General features: G+C 48.2%; 4 protein-coding genes across 4 annotated transcripts; all 4 read right to left on the bottom strand.

Annotated features, from left to right (window-relative positions):
- Positions 1 to 1,065: 1,065 nt before the first annotated feature.
- Positions 1,066 to 1,856, bottom strand: N7446_005016 (class I SAM-dependent methyltransferase; the record flags this gene model as incomplete). Its single annotated transcript, XM_058513764.1, has 3 exons — positions 1,066 to 1,352; positions 1,393 to 1,739; positions 1,789 to 1,856. 3 exons carry the CDS (start codon positions 1,854 to 1,856, stop codon positions 1,066 to 1,068), a joined length of 702 nt encoding a protein of 233 aa, XP_058375093.1.
- Positions 1,857 to 1,897: 41 nt separating this feature from the next.
- N7446_005015 (S-adenosyl-L-methionine-dependent methyltransferase) lies at positions 1,898 to 2,616 on the bottom strand (the record flags this gene model as incomplete). Its single annotated transcript, XM_058513763.1, has 4 exons — positions 1,898 to 2,071; positions 2,131 to 2,166; positions 2,223 to 2,267; positions 2,584 to 2,616. The coding sequence occupies 4 exons, from the start codon at positions 2,614 to 2,616 to the stop codon at positions 1,898 to 1,900; spliced, it is 288 nt and encodes a 95-aa protein (XP_058375092.1).
- Positions 2,617 to 3,859: 1,243 nt separating this feature from the next.
- Positions 3,860 to 4,558, bottom strand: N7446_005014 (uncharacterized protein; the record flags this gene model as incomplete). The annotated part of the gene is made up of 1 exon (XM_058513762.1): positions 3,860 to 4,558. One exon carries the CDS (start codon positions 4,556 to 4,558, stop codon positions 3,860 to 3,862), a length of 699 nt encoding a protein of 232 aa, XP_058375091.1.
- A 5,380-nt stretch (positions 4,559 to 9,938) lies between these two features.
- N7446_005013 (uncharacterized protein) lies at positions 9,939 to 10,736 on the bottom strand (the record flags this gene model as incomplete). The annotated part of the gene is given in 3 exon segments (XM_058513761.1): positions 9,939 to 10,148; positions 10,208 to 10,290; positions 10,307 to 10,736. The coding sequence occupies 3 exon segments, from the start codon at positions 10,734 to 10,736 to the stop codon at positions 9,939 to 9,941; spliced, it is 723 nt and encodes a 240-aa protein (XP_058375090.1).
- Between the last annotated feature and the right edge of the window lie 5,434 nt (positions 10,737 to 16,170).

Raw genomic sequence — 16,170 nt, 5'->3', positions numbered from 1 at the left:
TGGAGCAAGAGAGTCTCCTGCTCTTTGTGCGGCTGGTTCCCCACATCTTCCAATCGCATGACCAGTGAGACATTATGGACGATTCACTGTTTTGAGGGGAACTATCAAAGACCTCTGGATAGCAAGTGAACAAATCCTGTGGCCTAAAGTACCGAGATAAACAAGTCGTAGGACTACAATGACAGCCAGTCCGCGTTTTTTAATGAACTTGCGCCGTCACGCGGTGGGGAAGAATGGTAAGTCCGAGAGTCTCACCACCACATGGTGCATATTTCAGCGAGAGTAATACCCGAGCCTCCGACTCTTGGAAGGAGATACAATGGTCACGGATTCGCACGAGCCCCATGTCATGCTCCACTGAGGCCACTACGAGAAGGTGGCTCTTTACAGACGCGACCCTGAGAACCTGTGTCCTTCCCATTTGCAGGCCCCCCGCCGTCTTTCTACCTGCCAAGGCATTTGCTGTTAATAAGCCCAAGAAATCCCAGGAAAAGCTCGATTGCTCATTATCTTGCATATCATTTCTCTCCGTTTGGGTGACCTACATCGGCCAATGGTAAGATAAAAGGGGCTGCATAGTGAAAAATAGAGGATGGAGAGCAGATGGAGAGCTACGACAGATCAATAATCATTATCTTCAAATTAGTTGGCCATCTTCCTTTTGCTCATTCACTATTTTTGGTCGCCGATTCAATCCCGAACTTTGCGAGTGTTCACCACACCTTAACTTTTTTCTTAAAAGAAAGGGAAAATAAAGCAGTTTCATCGGACGGATGATAGGTTTCCCCACGCTTCATTTTCTGCTTTCTTTTGCAACAGCGGTCCGATCTCAGTTACTACGAAATCCCATCTTGAGTCCGTCAACACCTTGGAATTAATTTCCCCTATTATTTTGCCGACTGGCAGAGGCGTGTCGCGCACCTGGGCCTGCTGTAATTAACGAGAAGACCGTGTGCAGTTAGCTGACCTAGGATGAGACAATTTAACGAAGACCTCGCCGCAAAACAGCACCCGACGTGTAAGAACTTAGTAGAGGACAGATCTCGATTGAATGCGGTGTTTATTTCACTTTGCATGGATGCTATTTCTTTGGGCAATACGGCGGTCTTTGCCCGTACACAATATACGCTCGTGTATACAAGTGATTAGATGGTGTTTCAATTCGCGTCGAGCTCCTGCTAACAGGGCTTCAATTTCAATACGTTGCCATCCAAGCACGCGTGTGAATAGTGCGTATGTGTATGACGATAACCCCTCGAGCATGTTAAGTTGATGGTATCTCCCAAGCTCTTGGAGGTTGGAGTCTGGAGACCATGGGCCTTGGGGAAGCTTGTTTGCGATCAGCGAGGTGTCTTTTGGTGTCTCGAAAACGGGTTCGCATACCTTATATACCATCTTCTTTGACATTCACAAATCCGGCTTTTATCATCCACCTTCTCCACGAGGAGACAGAAGTCATATCTTTTCCAAATATCTTCGATGATGTATGTATATTGCTGATGCTGCTCAGCAGACATGTCGCTTTGAGGTGTGTATTATCATCTGACATGGTATTGACTTCAAAAGCAGCCATCTCAAACCATCCATTTGGGTTGAGGTTGTCAAAGGCTTGGCGGAATAATTGCTTGTGGTCGCGAATGGCCCCTTCTAGCTCGCGGCCGTGAATGTAGTCGAACGGTTCATTATAGGGCCATGATAGCTCGTAGTTGTCAACTTCAAATCGACAATTTGGCGGTATCCTAAGCAAGTAAGCACCTCCAAATCCACAGGTCCAATGCTGAATCGTACCATAGTGGTTGAATAGGACTGAGATCGACCCCTGCAGTATGTAAGTGAAGGCCTAGACTGGTAACCATGGTACGACGAGAGTTTACCAATGACCTCCGATTCAGGATGTTCACATCATATTGTCAGCGAGGTGCCATAAGAAGTGGCATGCCAGGTGAACGTACTCCGAAAAATCGATTGCCCATATACCTGTGCCGGTGCCGAGATCTAGCACTCTCGCGGGAGTCTTGACCGGTGCTAGATGAAGGGCCCCATTCATAATCATCAAGTAAATGTGGTGGGTCTGCCCTTGTCAGCATTTATCGCAATACGTCTAATATTCCAGTCCAGCTAGGAACTAACTAAATCGAGACGATCTTGTTCCATTTCATCATTAGGCTTCACCTAGATTAGATCGGATTTGGTCGTAAAAGCATTCTTCGGGGGCAACAGACCAGGAGATATTCCCCCTCATGATATGAATGATACCTGCGGCCGTTCTAGACACTAAGCAAGAGTTTATGATGATTGCAAGGTCAGACTTAATACCTCGTACCTGCACAACTCGTATTGAATTAGCGCAGTGAACAAAAACTTCAAGATGGACAGGTTTCACTTACGGATAAATCAAGGCGCTTGAAGTAATGCTCGTTGTATTAGAGGTATTCTCTATGCTTGTGGGACGTTAAGAGGGATAACATAATCAATACAATAAAACTGACGAGCTAGCGTAGTCCGAATAGTGATGTGGGAGCTATACACGGGCCAATTTTTAGAGACCAGATCCAAAAAAAAAATCAATTATTTGGGACTAACATCGGGGTCGACGATGATTGAGCTCTGTGGCATGTCGAGATAGATTTTTATCGATCTGAAAATTTCGAACGGAGGATGATGAGTTGGACTTGGCTGAAATTTAAGGTAAAAAGAACTGGAAAGGAGTGCGAAAAGCAAACAAGACGCTTCATTCCATAACCGTACCTCCTGGAGTCACATGATCCCCACTTCTTCACAACAGGTTGGTAGGGACCCAGACAGTCGGGCCGCGCGCTATTTACTAAATTTCTGCGCTCTTTCCCTGTTAAATTGATAAGCCTCCCTGTTGGAATCCTTTTCGAAAGATCGGTGGATATAAGAGGACACACTTGCAAGCGTCATGAGAAACCCGACGTGCCTATAGATATGGTCATTCTATCATCAGGTATTCTTGCTCGCAAAGCGAGACAGTCGAGTTGCAATATGAGGTGGCGTAAAAAGGGGCTAAGTAGTAAGGGTGCTGTCACGGACTACCAAACAAAGCCGAGAATTTAGGAATGTTGACCAATTATACTAGAAGGTCACATGGCGGTATCGAAAGATGCACTCGAACTTAGGAGATCCGCGTTTGATAGGCTCCTTGCTCGCCGGAGAAACTGTCATGCAATGTGGTCGGTCGGTCTGATGGTTTCTCACATTCTTTCAAATGACCTATCTACCCACGTGACCCTCGCGATTTCCAAGCTGTCGACTTAAAAAGTCCGTTGAAGCTTGGCCTTACATCGACTCATTATCTTGAACTTGTAAATATCATTTAGGTTCTTTAATTATGTTTATTTCCTTTGCTTTTTAGTTATTCTAAGTTTTACGAGTACCCACAATAAAAAGGGTACAGAACAGCCACCAATTTATTTTTCAAGGTTCACTGGCAAAGTTTCCGCGAATAATTCCGCACGTTCTGGGTCAATTTCACTTGTATTTATCCAACATCTTATGCACAAAACATTTCGGACCTAGGGATAGATTCGTGGGCAGCGTCGCTCATAGCAGACCTTCCAACCGATTGACGGATTCAGCTGATAAGTATGAGGCATCGTCGATCTCGATAATGCTTGTCCCGACAGCTGACGGCTCCCTGGTGGCCACGGCGGCTACTCTAGCGAGTCGTGCTACAGTCGAATTAAAATTAGCGTTCGCAAAAGTCTCTTCTTCCGTCGTGCATGCAGCTTCTGCTCTGTCAGGCGTCGAACCTCACTGTTGGTCGTTTCCAGAAGCTTTTTGAGACTTTTCACCACACTGTTGATTTCCGAAATACATTCGCCTGTTCGCAGTGCTGCTACTGTCTCACAAAGCTCATGAGCCAGTTCCAATTGCTTGTCAGCAAGGCCAATGACGGACTTTTTCTGGGGGTTTTGGAGCCAGTGCCACTGATCATGCCGGATCCGGTTTGTATGCGGCGGACTAAGTTTGATGCAACTACTTGTGGCTGATCCGATTCTCCCAATTGCTGGTTCACCAAACAAAGAGTTTTGTCCAGTATGTTTGGAAGAAAGCGCGTCTGCATCATCGACATTTTCGCCCGTCGTATATTACTCCTGCAAATACCAATATCCCTGACGACATCTTCAAGCACCTTCTGTGTATGGCCGTCATACTCGATGATAACCTTGTGTCGCTTGTTCATTGGAGCGAAGGGCTCATTCCGGCCGATAGGCAGATCTTCGTCCGCGCGTCGCTTGCGACCAGAGCATTGAATTGAGTCCAATGAATCCTTTGCCTTCGCGATACTTTTATCGAATTTGGAGGGATTTCGTCTCTGGTCGATCCGCACGACCTCGTTGGGTTGCACGGGTCGCACGGAGTGGTTCGTAGGACATCGCAGCCTGAGAGATTTCTGTCGGCGACAGGCTTCATAGTATTCGGTATATTTGGCAGATGTGTGAGCAGCAAGGTCTGTAATACGGCTGATCAACGCTGGTAGGTTGCTTTGAAGATAAGAGAAGGCTTCCACCGTATCCATCTGGGACAAAGCCATAGCAGCACGGCCCAGTCAATGAATCAGGAGGTTCAAGGCCGTCTGTAAAGCTTCAAGCTTGAGTACGAGAGACATCGACAATGATTTAATTCTCTGCATCTTGACTCATGATTTCCACCCAGAAGAGCGAGGAAGTTGGAGGATGTGATCCATGCCCTCGCTTGCAGTAGATCAATGCTAAAGGCTGGGGGGTCAAGCCAGGGGGTTAAGGAGGATCAGGAAGGGATCGACATATTTATTTGGAATTGTGGGCACAACTGGATAACCCAATTAATTCCAATGTGTGCCTGCAAACAAAACAAACATGGCTGGAATCTTTGGTATGTAATAAACGATTGGCCCTGGAAATGTCAAAAGCGATTCTAGAAGTCTGTCCCCTGGGAATTTTAACCTAGCTCCTGGAGCTATCTGCTATTTCTGTCAGGGATCGCGGTTGCTTGGGTTTTACCACTAGGCTAACAGGCCAAAAAGCACAATGTTTGGTCAGCGACCAAACACTCAAGCTACTATATATGCTTGAACTCTTGACACGCTGCTCCTTGGCGCCTGAGCTCGTGCGATTGACATCGATAGCTGGTAATGGAAACGCTCAATAATAACACGGATCAAGCAGCGGACAGACAGACTATTTTCAAAAAAAAAAAAAAAAGCCCATAAACTTTCGCAATGCGGGCATCTTCTACGTTCCATGGTACTGAGGAGCCACTAATGCAATGACACCTTGCGGCGAACGCGCTAACGGTTAATCCTGTCGCGCGTGGCAGCTCTCACGCCAGGAGATCCCGCTCAGACCCCCTCCGGGCCCCGCAATAGCCCAACTTTTGGCGCCCGAGTCGCAAAAGCAATTCGAGGGCGCGTCTCTTTTGAGAAATACACTACTCCTAGTGGTTCCTATATTTTTTGCTCTCGTAAGAGAGTCGAGGCCTCTTTTATTTTGTTGGACTTAAAAGGGTATTAGCCCTCTGCTGGAGGGGCGCGCCGAACCGAGCTGACCTCACAGATCGACTTGAAACCCCAAAATCGAACCACGCTGTTTTGCGTTAGAACTCAGCAGCCCGTTAAATTGGATCCGAGTACTAAAGGGCTTTGTGCCGGAAAGCATTGTCACGTTGGCAATATTCATTGCCCTCATTCTTATTGCCCTCGTTCTTTTTGAGTGGTATCCCTGCCTCATAGAGTTCTGCTAGCCACGCCAACAACAACCAAATTTTGTACAATCTTCTTCCAGCGCTAGGGTAAAGGAACCGTGTATATCGGATCACCTGAGATAATTTTCTTTTAATAAGTCCCTTTTTGTAGCAGAGGCTTTTTTCATGAAACTAAAATTACGGCGCTGGCCTCTATTTCCAAAAATTTCCCACAAAGATCAAGTTTGGCGCTTATCGGATACTCAGTAATGGAGTGTGGTTTCCAATATTATCAGAAATAGCCTTGGTATCTAGAATAGATCTGCTCGCGGTTTGAAAGCAAGTGCTATGACTTTCAGCATCAAGCGCCGCCACTGCATGCTTGAACGCAGAAGATAACATCCAATAGCGACCCACCATCGCACTTCATAATGAAACGATTTCAGCCTCACAGATTTAATGCCAAGCATTGTGGTGAATTCCAAACAGGTTCTTTGGGCTCACCCAGCGACTTGACGCATTGAACCCCGAGTTAGCCCCATCAGGTAGGTGGCTGTCGCACAGCCAATTGTTATTGATTGTTTCTCTGTGTGTATATGGGCAAGGGCATATAAAGCAGCTGTCCAGTATCGATTGCCGCTTAGCTTTCAGTAAAGATACTCTTCATCGCAATGCCGACATTTAACCGATTTCCCGGTACTTCCGGTGTTGTTCGTGACGTGCGCGTTCTCCATGGAGATGAACACTATGTGATGGAAACCTATCAACTTCATGTCGATCACTGTCATGATTGCGTGTACCCTTTTCGACCATATGGGCTGTGCGAGCAAGGCATATTGTTGGCTCACGATATTTTCAAATATTTATACAAATGGAAAGGACGATTCTTCGCTGTTAACAACCGTGGTTATGACAATACCAATGAGGTCGAAATTCTGAGAAGCGCTTTTGCAGTCCGCAATCTACTTGCAGCTGTAGAGAGCAGCATGTCCCTTCCCCATCCACATACAAAAAGTCATGATACTCTGCGCCCACGGCCACGAAATCTGATAGAGATCATCGAACGAAGACCATGCAACTCCACACCAAGTCACCGGGTCACCGATTATCGCTCTTTCTGGTTAAAGAAATCCATATATCTGCATCGCAAATTGCAAAGGGAGGGTTCCGATCCGCTTTCGTTGGGCCTGAAGGCCAAGGCGAACTGTACATCCCGAAAACCTGCCGTTCGAGTTGAAATAAGAATCCTCTACTGATGGACACGCCAATACCTACAAAACGTGGAGTGATACGTGCAACCTACTGTCGACCAGCCAATTAACCAATCAATACCAAGACCTCAATTCTCTGGGTATCAAAATATGAATTGCCACTCAATATTCTCTCTTGATACTGAGTTCTAACTATGTGTGTAGGAAGCAAAATTTTTTCCCCGATCAGCCACTGGTGTTGTCCGTCAATACCTTGGGAGTAGATGCTAGATCGTGAACTGCTTCTCGGGCGTATTGCCTGAATCAAGTGTTGTTTGTTGCTCTTCCCCCAGGCAAATCTTTTAGAGCCAGATCATGAGCTAGTTATCAATCAATACATTCAAAAGACCTGATAAAGACATATTCATCTTGATCGATTATGACAAAATTTTGTGAAGTGATATCCTCGTAAGTGGGTTTCTAGTTTGCTTATATTCGCAGCAGGCATATGCTTCGCACTTCCTTCCCAAAGCAAATCTGAACCGAGCGCTGATTAGCGGTGGAAATTTGATTATATGATGTTTGAGCTAGTCCAAGAGCCCAGTAGCTGGACGGCTCCTGATGGTGTTTTTGCAGACATCAAATCTATCTTTGTAGTGAATATGCTCGAAGATTGGCATGCAACGTGTCATCGAGAGCGCGGCGAGTTTGGTAAACATAATATTGATGCTTAAAGAATACTTGACATATGAGACAGGGAGAATCTGTGACAAGAGCTGCTTATGTTAGAAGGCAGTTTCAATGGGGAAAGGATACTCACAGTCAGCTTGACTAGCTTGTAGCTGCAGTGCCATCTAGAGTAATGTGGATTTTCACATTTTGCTTGGCTAGGATAGAAAGATGGGCTTTTAGGAATCAAATCTGCCTAGCATCACTTCAACAAGAGGCATCACAACAATCCTGATAGCCCTCCTGATGCAGCTTCGTGTGTGTCCGATCATTTCGTTTCGGCTCGCTCGAATACGCCGCATAGCTCAGCAACACGGAATCGGATCAAGTGGACTTGCACCTGTCGGTGATTCTTGGGTCGTGAGCTTTCTTGCAAGTTTGGCTGTGCCTCGGAATAAGACGGTCTCGTCCTCTCGATTTGTCGCTGATGACCACGTTAACTTGATGGGCTAGAATTGGCGAGTCTTTTGCCTCTCCCTCTCCTTGCACGCGAACGTGGACTAACAGCCGGGCCGTCTGCGAAGGTGCGGCTTACCTGCCATGAAGCAAGACAGGAAAATCAGCGCGTCTCCCTGTCTTTCGGATTCCCAGGCTTGAAAGACGCCAGATGCCATCCGAGGACAATGAGGATCACCTGTTGGGCCCCAGTAACCCAAGCCCGAGGAGGCTCTCCCTTTCGTGGAGTTCGCAGTGTTCGAATGTCAAGAGAAGACATACAGTGGTATATGTTCAGTGGAAACGGGGCTGGTATCACGGAGACACATCAACGCATAATCTGATGCACAGAACCGAAGGGAAAAGGGCAGAGGTAGACGATATGAACCTTTCGGTGACTCATCAGCGATTTTATCAGTAGTCATGTGTGGCTAGCTCGATCTTGAAAGGGCCGGGCATCATGCTTGTAAGTTATCAGTGATTAACTACCCACGCGCACTCGATACAAACGGAAGAAACGTTGATTCGACGCTATCTTTACCCTAGAAAGTCATTCCTGAGGAGGATGTTTCTCACGGTGAGCCATGTTTCCGGGTTCTGCATAGTAGACGCAGCTCGCTTGAACTGTCAACGAATAGCGTGCCGAACACGTCAGTGATGCAAACAGCCCTGGTTCATGCATGCTAATCATTGGGTGTAAATCGTCAGATATTATCAGGCAATGCAATCAAAGGCGATCTTGCTGCCCAATTCTCTTCCCCTCTCCAAAATGGCAAATGTCCCGCCATGTGACGACTGCCAGTCCCTTCGATCTTGAATTTTATATACAAAGCTTTTAGGGTATCCAGACACCGACTTTGGTTTATCTCGCTTTATTGCCATATTTTGAATGTCGAAAACATGCCATTCCAAGGTCGGAAGAAAACAAAACCTATGAAGCCATGGACATTGTTTCCAGCGTTTTATGAGAATGTGGTGCATATGCTGCAAGATGACAACTACCTACGATACACATGTTATGGGACGGTTCATATGCCACAATCGAGAGTGCAATTCAGACGGGTGGCCGAGCAAGAAAATCGCGATCACCATACGAATGTACCCTGAGGGTGAATACAATGCCAGGGTATATCACCAGCGATGCAAGAGCTGTAATCAATTAAGCCGGCCTATTCTCAATGAGTCATACGCTGATCGAGTTGTTTATCGCATTAAAAAGTGGCATGGCATTGAACTCGAACTACCATTACACTCAGGAAAGAAAGGACCCCCACATAATAGCAGTTTATGCGAGGGCTGCAAAGATTTGCCTCGGCTATCAGCTTTGTTTGGTGGGTGACCTTGTGTAATCATGGCGGAAGAGAGTGTGATGTTGATACTCTGACCACAGAGCTTTGACTGTTCCCATTTCTACAGCAATATTCGAAATTGGCTTCCACGTTTCACACAGAGAAACTATCTCAAGCCCCACCGCCAAGACGACAGTGAATCTCACTAGGCCCGTTTCGGCTAGGTCACAGATCAGCTCTGCTCTTCAGAAAGCAGATACGCTGAGATCGTTGAATCATTGTATATACCACATCCTCCTGCCCTCAAACCAATGCGGCTTACGGAGTCAGATGCGGTCTGTTCGAGCACTTCTATCGCCCATACACTACGACCATTCCATTCGCCGTTCGTCTCGAAAGACAAAAGGTGCACGACCCGTCTCGCAAATTTATGACGATTACCAGTGGCCTGAGTTCGATACTCCATGAGTACAAGCTCGGTCCGTCGAAGAGATGGCGATTCAAGGCAGACTCGGGGTTGTCTACTGTGCATAGCGATGACGAGGTTGCGACCATAGAACCATAACATCAAATAATATCATGAGTTTCAGATACTTCCAAATCCTTAACATTACAGGTCCGGGTCATCCTCATCAGGCAAAGGCATAGCATGGTCGACAGGTCCTACTTCTCTAGCGTAGTCACTCAACTGTTCCGCCAAAGTCCAGCTCTTGACTTCCTTCGGCTCTCTCATGCAGCGCACCAGATCAATATCAAAGTCATCCATAGCAAGCTTCAGCCTCCGCACAAGCTCCCATGTCCACGTATCTTTCGACCATTCCTTCCAGAGATGATTTTTCATTTAACTTGTATACCACATATCAAGAACCACATCCGCACCCTGCATTGCATGCCTAAGTAGCCCATCGATCCTGTCCGAATTAAAAGACGGACATGGATCTGAGCGAAGGCTAGCAAAGCTACTGCTTAAAGTCTTACTTTGCGACCATAAGACTCTGAAATAGAAGTATTCCGGCGCAACCTCCGAAGTATTCACGACCAGATCGTACAGTATGTTCATTTGTAACCCGCCAAGTGCCTGTAGTGGAATTTCCCAGCGATGCAGGTCTATCACGTTGGATGGCGACACGCTACGCTCCACCCATCCCAGCGCCATGATAGGTGGTTGCTGGACAAGCATTCGGCGCCAGCTCGCCTCCGGCCGCCGATATATGTCGCTGCTCTCTAGGAAATCCTGCATGTCGCCGGCGCCAAAGGCGATGGCACATGACTTAGTGTCATCGGCGGGAAACCAGTATGGAAATTTGGATGCTAGCAGGGGTTTTGTTGGCGTGGCCTGTTGGCTGGTGCTGGTTGGAAGAATAGAATTTGTTGCATTGGGGAAGATCCTCGGATGCATAGGGCCCATTGTCGGCAGACTCGTTGGGCGAGGAGGACGGTTTGCATGTCTACTTGCCTGAGAATCGCTTCGATAAGCTCGTTCGGTAATGATCGGCGGTCCATGATTTGGTTTTAACAAGCTGAGATGCGTTCCCCCTTTTGGAAGTACTGTATTCACAAAATAGGGACTGTGGATGGCAATCAACGACGCGTGATGGAGGCACTGGGCAGGGTTCTGGTCGATCTAAGAGAACATGCGGCTGTTAATCGATCAAACTTGGCCCTATCTTCAAACGCTTTCGGGATCCTACCGCTGAAGAATTTTATTACTCAAATGTTGACCCCTACCTGGGCGCCCGAGTTTCAATCCCCAAGTCTTATAGACTCCAGAGTCAAAACACAACACCCAGTCATTCCAGTCATTATTTGGACGAACGAGAAATGAGGACCCTTCATCAAGAGGAGCAGAGCTGATCTGTGGCCTAGCCCAAACGGGCCTAGTGAGGGGTACAAGTATCTTGGCGGTGGGGCGAGAGACAATTTCTCTGTGTAAAACATGGAAGCCAATTTCGAATATTGCTGTAAACAAGCTCCTCGGTCTTCGAATATATAAAAGGGGCTTTGTTGACCGGGATTTTCGAGGAGGAGAGATCAACACCAGGAACATGCTTCCTGCTGCGTTCAGCATCTTTTCAGTGGTCATTGGAAGTCAAAATACGTACCCATTCGTACGCCGCCAATGCGGCAAAAACAGAAGTTCTACTACTTGTAACATCAAGTGCAGTATCAAACAGTTCTTCCCAGAAAGGTCTTCTGGTAGCAATCCACAGATACTGGTCTCTGTCGACGTGAATGTGCAGAATCAGGTACAGAGTTGGTCGTCTTTCGGGGTGAGATCCGTGTATAAAACTTTATCGGAGAGTCTTCCCGTGAGTGAGCTTCTAACGACCGAGAATAAAATAAATGCTCTTCACAGAGGACCAGGCGAGCTCAAGTGTTTCCCCATCACAACTTGAATGTGCCCACACTGAACAGGGCTTCCATTGTGAAAAGGTATATCCTGGTAAAAGTATCAAGCCACAAATGTTGGTTAAACTGTTTGAGACTACGTTGGCATCATGCCAGGCAACAATTGTCACTCAACGTTGTATGTGAGCTGTTGGAATATAAATCCATCACACGGCGAGAGACAAAAAGTTCAGGGTGGACAGGATTGAAGGTCTAGGTTGATGCAGCTGATGGACACACAGAGAGACTATTTGATCTGTGAGAAGCTTAGGACAAGAAGAAAGTTATGCGATGAGAATGTTCGTAGAAATTCCAATCAACTTGGCTGAATATAATTATTATACCGGTCAATTGTGACTATGGCTGGAACGTAAACTTACAGGACTAGACTGCTTCAGTGAGATACTTCCACAATCAACTTGAGATTGGATTTGCTAGGAATTATTACTTTCCTGCGGGTAAAATTGGATGTTTTGACCGGACGGAAGTTGTAGATGTTGGGCACTACCATACGCCGGGGGGAATCAGACGCGTGCAATCAACAAGAAGAAACCTGCCCAGATCGCAATTTGGAGATATGATGCAGAAAGCCTATCGATTGAGATATGTATTCTCTCCAGCGCATGGCGACAGGGCCAACTATGGTTGGGAGAAATATTCAAATAACGAGGCATCTTGGTAAAAAGCGATGACACTGCTTAGCAAGCGCCAATATAGAGACAGCTTACTGGCAAACTGGGGTTATGCACAGCACCAGGACTAAGTACAAATCAAGTCTCCTCAACAGTATCACTTATATGTGGTTTTTCCTGCTCCCAGAACCGCCATATGTCCAAATATTGTACCACAGGACTTTCATTCTGGTGGATGACGCGTTTGGTAACTATGTGTATCGGTATTTTCTGGCCAATCTGGAGATGTCAGCTCATTCACTCAAAATGATCTCCCCAAGCGACTTACGAAAACAGAAGAGTCATTGGAATGCACGTAGCAATGCTGGCTGTAGTTGGAAGACGCAGAGGATCTGTTTGAATAGGCGTATTGCTCTCCGTCAGATACCACGAATGCGCTGTCTTCACTTGTCTCCGAAATGTCATCCTCTGAGTGCTCAGAGTTTGACTCTTGTGCTTCGGAGTCATTGAGCTCACTGTACGACGACATGACTTCGGCAAGCTCATCCCCTCTGGTTGCCATCTTAGGCAGGGACACTTGGTGCCAGAAGGATCAACAACAAAGTATGGACAAAATGGTGTGTTTCACTTTTACTGTCTGGCGTGACGCCCACTTATATAGCCAAAAGATCTATTTGATTACTGTATGGTCCTGACCATTTCTAGCCAGTGTTTCAACGGGCGCAGTACTTTTTGAATGGCCGATGAAAGCTTTAAAGATGTGCGGGAATAATTCAGCCAGGCTTATGGTTTAGACCCAGTAGTCAGTTGATTCACTAGATTCCTAGTGAGGAAGACCCCGTGAGAGGCAGACGTGTTGACCAGATTAGGCGTTGAGAATCGTTGATCGCTTGACTTCCCTGCGTATCATGTATGTTCCTGGCCATATCGATTGTTGCTTACGGCAAACCTGCCTATTGATTGGACGCTTCTGGCGGTTACGCAGTTCACTTATCTAACCCGGGTCTGACCGCTGGACTCCCGGCAAATGTACTCGATCCCGTAAATACGTCTAAAGCCACCAGCGCCTCTTACCTCTTCCAGCTCGACATGATAAACAGGCTCGATAGGGCGCGAGCTACGCAAAGCATCGTGTGTCAATAGCCCAACAGAAGACTCCACCCAAGAACGAAATATGACAACCATTTTAGGAACAACTCTTTCTTGGCAAAAACGTTTTCTTGAAATATCTAGCCAATCAGAGGTCTCACGGCCTCGTGAATTAGTTCATCGTAATCGTAACCTCAAGCGCTACAGCCTGATACCCTTTTCATAGGGGAGATGGCAGCCATGGTTGGGACGGGTGCGAACGCACAGATTTTGCCCCCTGACAGGAGAGGAACGCCAAAAACCACGGCCCTCGCGGATCCGCCCCGATCCATGGACGACATCGCGGAAGGGGCCCGCCGGGTGCTTAACCACATCGAGAACAATGGCACAGAGGACCGGTACGTCACTGGATATATTCGTGCCGTCCGCCAGTACGCACTAAACGCCCAACGGGGAGACGGCCAGGGGATGGCCAAGGTGCTTGAGGCGCTGACCAAGATCAACGCCGGCACCGAACGCCTGAACCAGCGAATTAATACCATTGAAAAGACAACGAACACATTATCGACGGCACTATCTACCCCCGCGGCGAACTCTGCAGCAGCGTGGCGCAACTTCCGGGCCAAAGAATGGCAGCGCGACTTGGCTACGGCTGCGGCTCCTATCACCCGGAGCGGCGGCACATCGTCTCCAGGAGTACCGGAAATGGAACTTCGCGAGGACCGAGAGGTCATCGTCAAGGTCGGAATGAACCGCGAGCAAATCCGTGGATTGACACCAAAAGATCTGGTCGAGAGGGCTGAACGACAGAGGGTATCAAATGCCCGTCAGAAGAATTCAGGGGTACTGGCCGGACAGGCTTTCTTTGTCGCTGCTCGAAAATTGCCGTCGGGGGATGTGGCAATGATCGCCAACAGTGCGGCAGGGGCAGAGGTCCTCCGCAAACATGCTGCGTGGCTGAGAGCCTTTGGACCAGGCTCGGTGGTCCAAGAACCGTCATGGGGAGTGGTGGCGTACCATATTCCCGTGAGGTCGATGAAGGTTACTCCGGAGACGATGGCTGACGTTGCGGCCGAGCTGCTCGCGCAGAACAACTGGGGCGAAGGCGCTAAGATCCAGTATCTAGGGTGGCTAACCCGTCCGGGGGAGAGGGCGGAGGGCTCCATCCTGATCGAGTTCACCAGCCCAGTCGTGGCTAATCGCGCGATCATCTCGGGAGTCGTGTGGGGGAAGCAAATTCACAATGCATCGCGATTCTGTCGCGAGGGGCGGATAAAGCTATGCAGAAAATGCCAAAAACCGGGGCATATCCAGTCACACTGTTCCAACTTATTCAAATGCGGTCACTGCGCCAACGGACACCCGACCTGGGAGTGTCCGTCGACGAAGGGGCAAGCGATACCAGTCAAGTGCGCCAACTGTGGTGAAGGGCATCGCCCTACAAGTCGGGAATGTCCGGTGAAGGTTGCAGCGATGAACGAAGCCAAGCAAGCGCTGGCCAACTGCCCTGCATATCACCGCGTTCCTCTGCACCTCCGAGTGACGGCAAGCACCGGCAAAGAAGCAACTTCGACCAGCGCAGACCCCATGGCCACGAATGGACTCGAAGCGTCGATACACGCCCCGGAGGAGCAACGGGGGAAGAGCCCCGGCGGAACCCCCAGGATGCTGTAATCGACGTGGAGGCTGCAGCAATAGAAGTAGAAACATTACCAGAGGAGGTCACTGAACCGACTCAGCCTACTCAGCTCAAAAGAGGCCCTGGCCGCACAGGCGAGCCGGACGACACCATGGACGAGCAACCAGACGACAATGAATGGCTCAGCATTCAACCCACTCCGGCCAGTCTCCCTCAACCTGACACTCAGCAAGATAGCCTAGAACACCGACTTACCCAATTCATCAACGAGGTCGCCACTGTCAATGAGGCCGGTAACACGTCCGGGCCTGATGACGAGGGGGAATTGGACCCCGAGAGCCCCGAATGCCGCAAATTGGTGATTCTGAAATACACGCAGCGGCAAGCGATACCGATTGGATCATCTCCGCCGCTTTTTCCGACGGATGCACCAACAATCGAAGACCCAAATGATGAAGTATGGCACGAGGCCAGCGAACGAAGCGATGACGAACAAACTCATCAATGAAATCGTTTGAGATTCTTCAATACAACGTACACAAATCGTGGCCAGTGATGGCAACGTTCCTCAGAGACAGAAATGTCCTCGCGGCGGACGTCGTCGCGGTGCAGGAGCCATGGAAGAACGAAATGCAACACACAACGCACCAACCAGCGACGGCAACATTCCAGCTAATTTACCCACCAAAAGCAGCTGCCGACGGAACAACCCAAGGCCAGGACAATCAAGTCCAAGCCTCGGATCTCTCCCAACCGGGCGTATGCCTGTTTGTGTCCAAAAGGCTTGACCCGAGCACTTGGTCGTGTCAACTCGTCTCACAGGACTACCAGTTACTGAAACTTAGAAAGGCTCATCAGGGCAGAGACTGGACAGATCTCTTCATACACAACATATACAATAGGCCGGGCAGCAATACTCTTAGACATCTAAGAAATGAGCTGTCAAAACGACCTCATGGAGAACACATCATCCTTGGAGATATGAACGCGCATCACCCGAGATGGGGAGGAACAGGGACCAGGCCCGATCAGGAGGCCGAGCAACTCCTAGAAATCGCCAATGAATGGGGACTCGAGTTGACGACCCAACAAGG

This window comes from Penicillium canescens (genome assembly GCF_028828765.1).
Source record: "Penicillium canescens strain IBT 15451 chromosome Unknown utg000003l_segment0_segment0, whole genome shotgun sequence".
NCBI classification, from domain to species: Eukaryota; Fungi; Ascomycota; class Eurotiomycetes; order Eurotiales; family Aspergillaceae; genus Penicillium; species Penicillium canescens.
The sequence above is the reverse complement of the archived record's forward strand: the minus strand, read 5'-3'. Positions and strand labels throughout refer to the sequence as shown.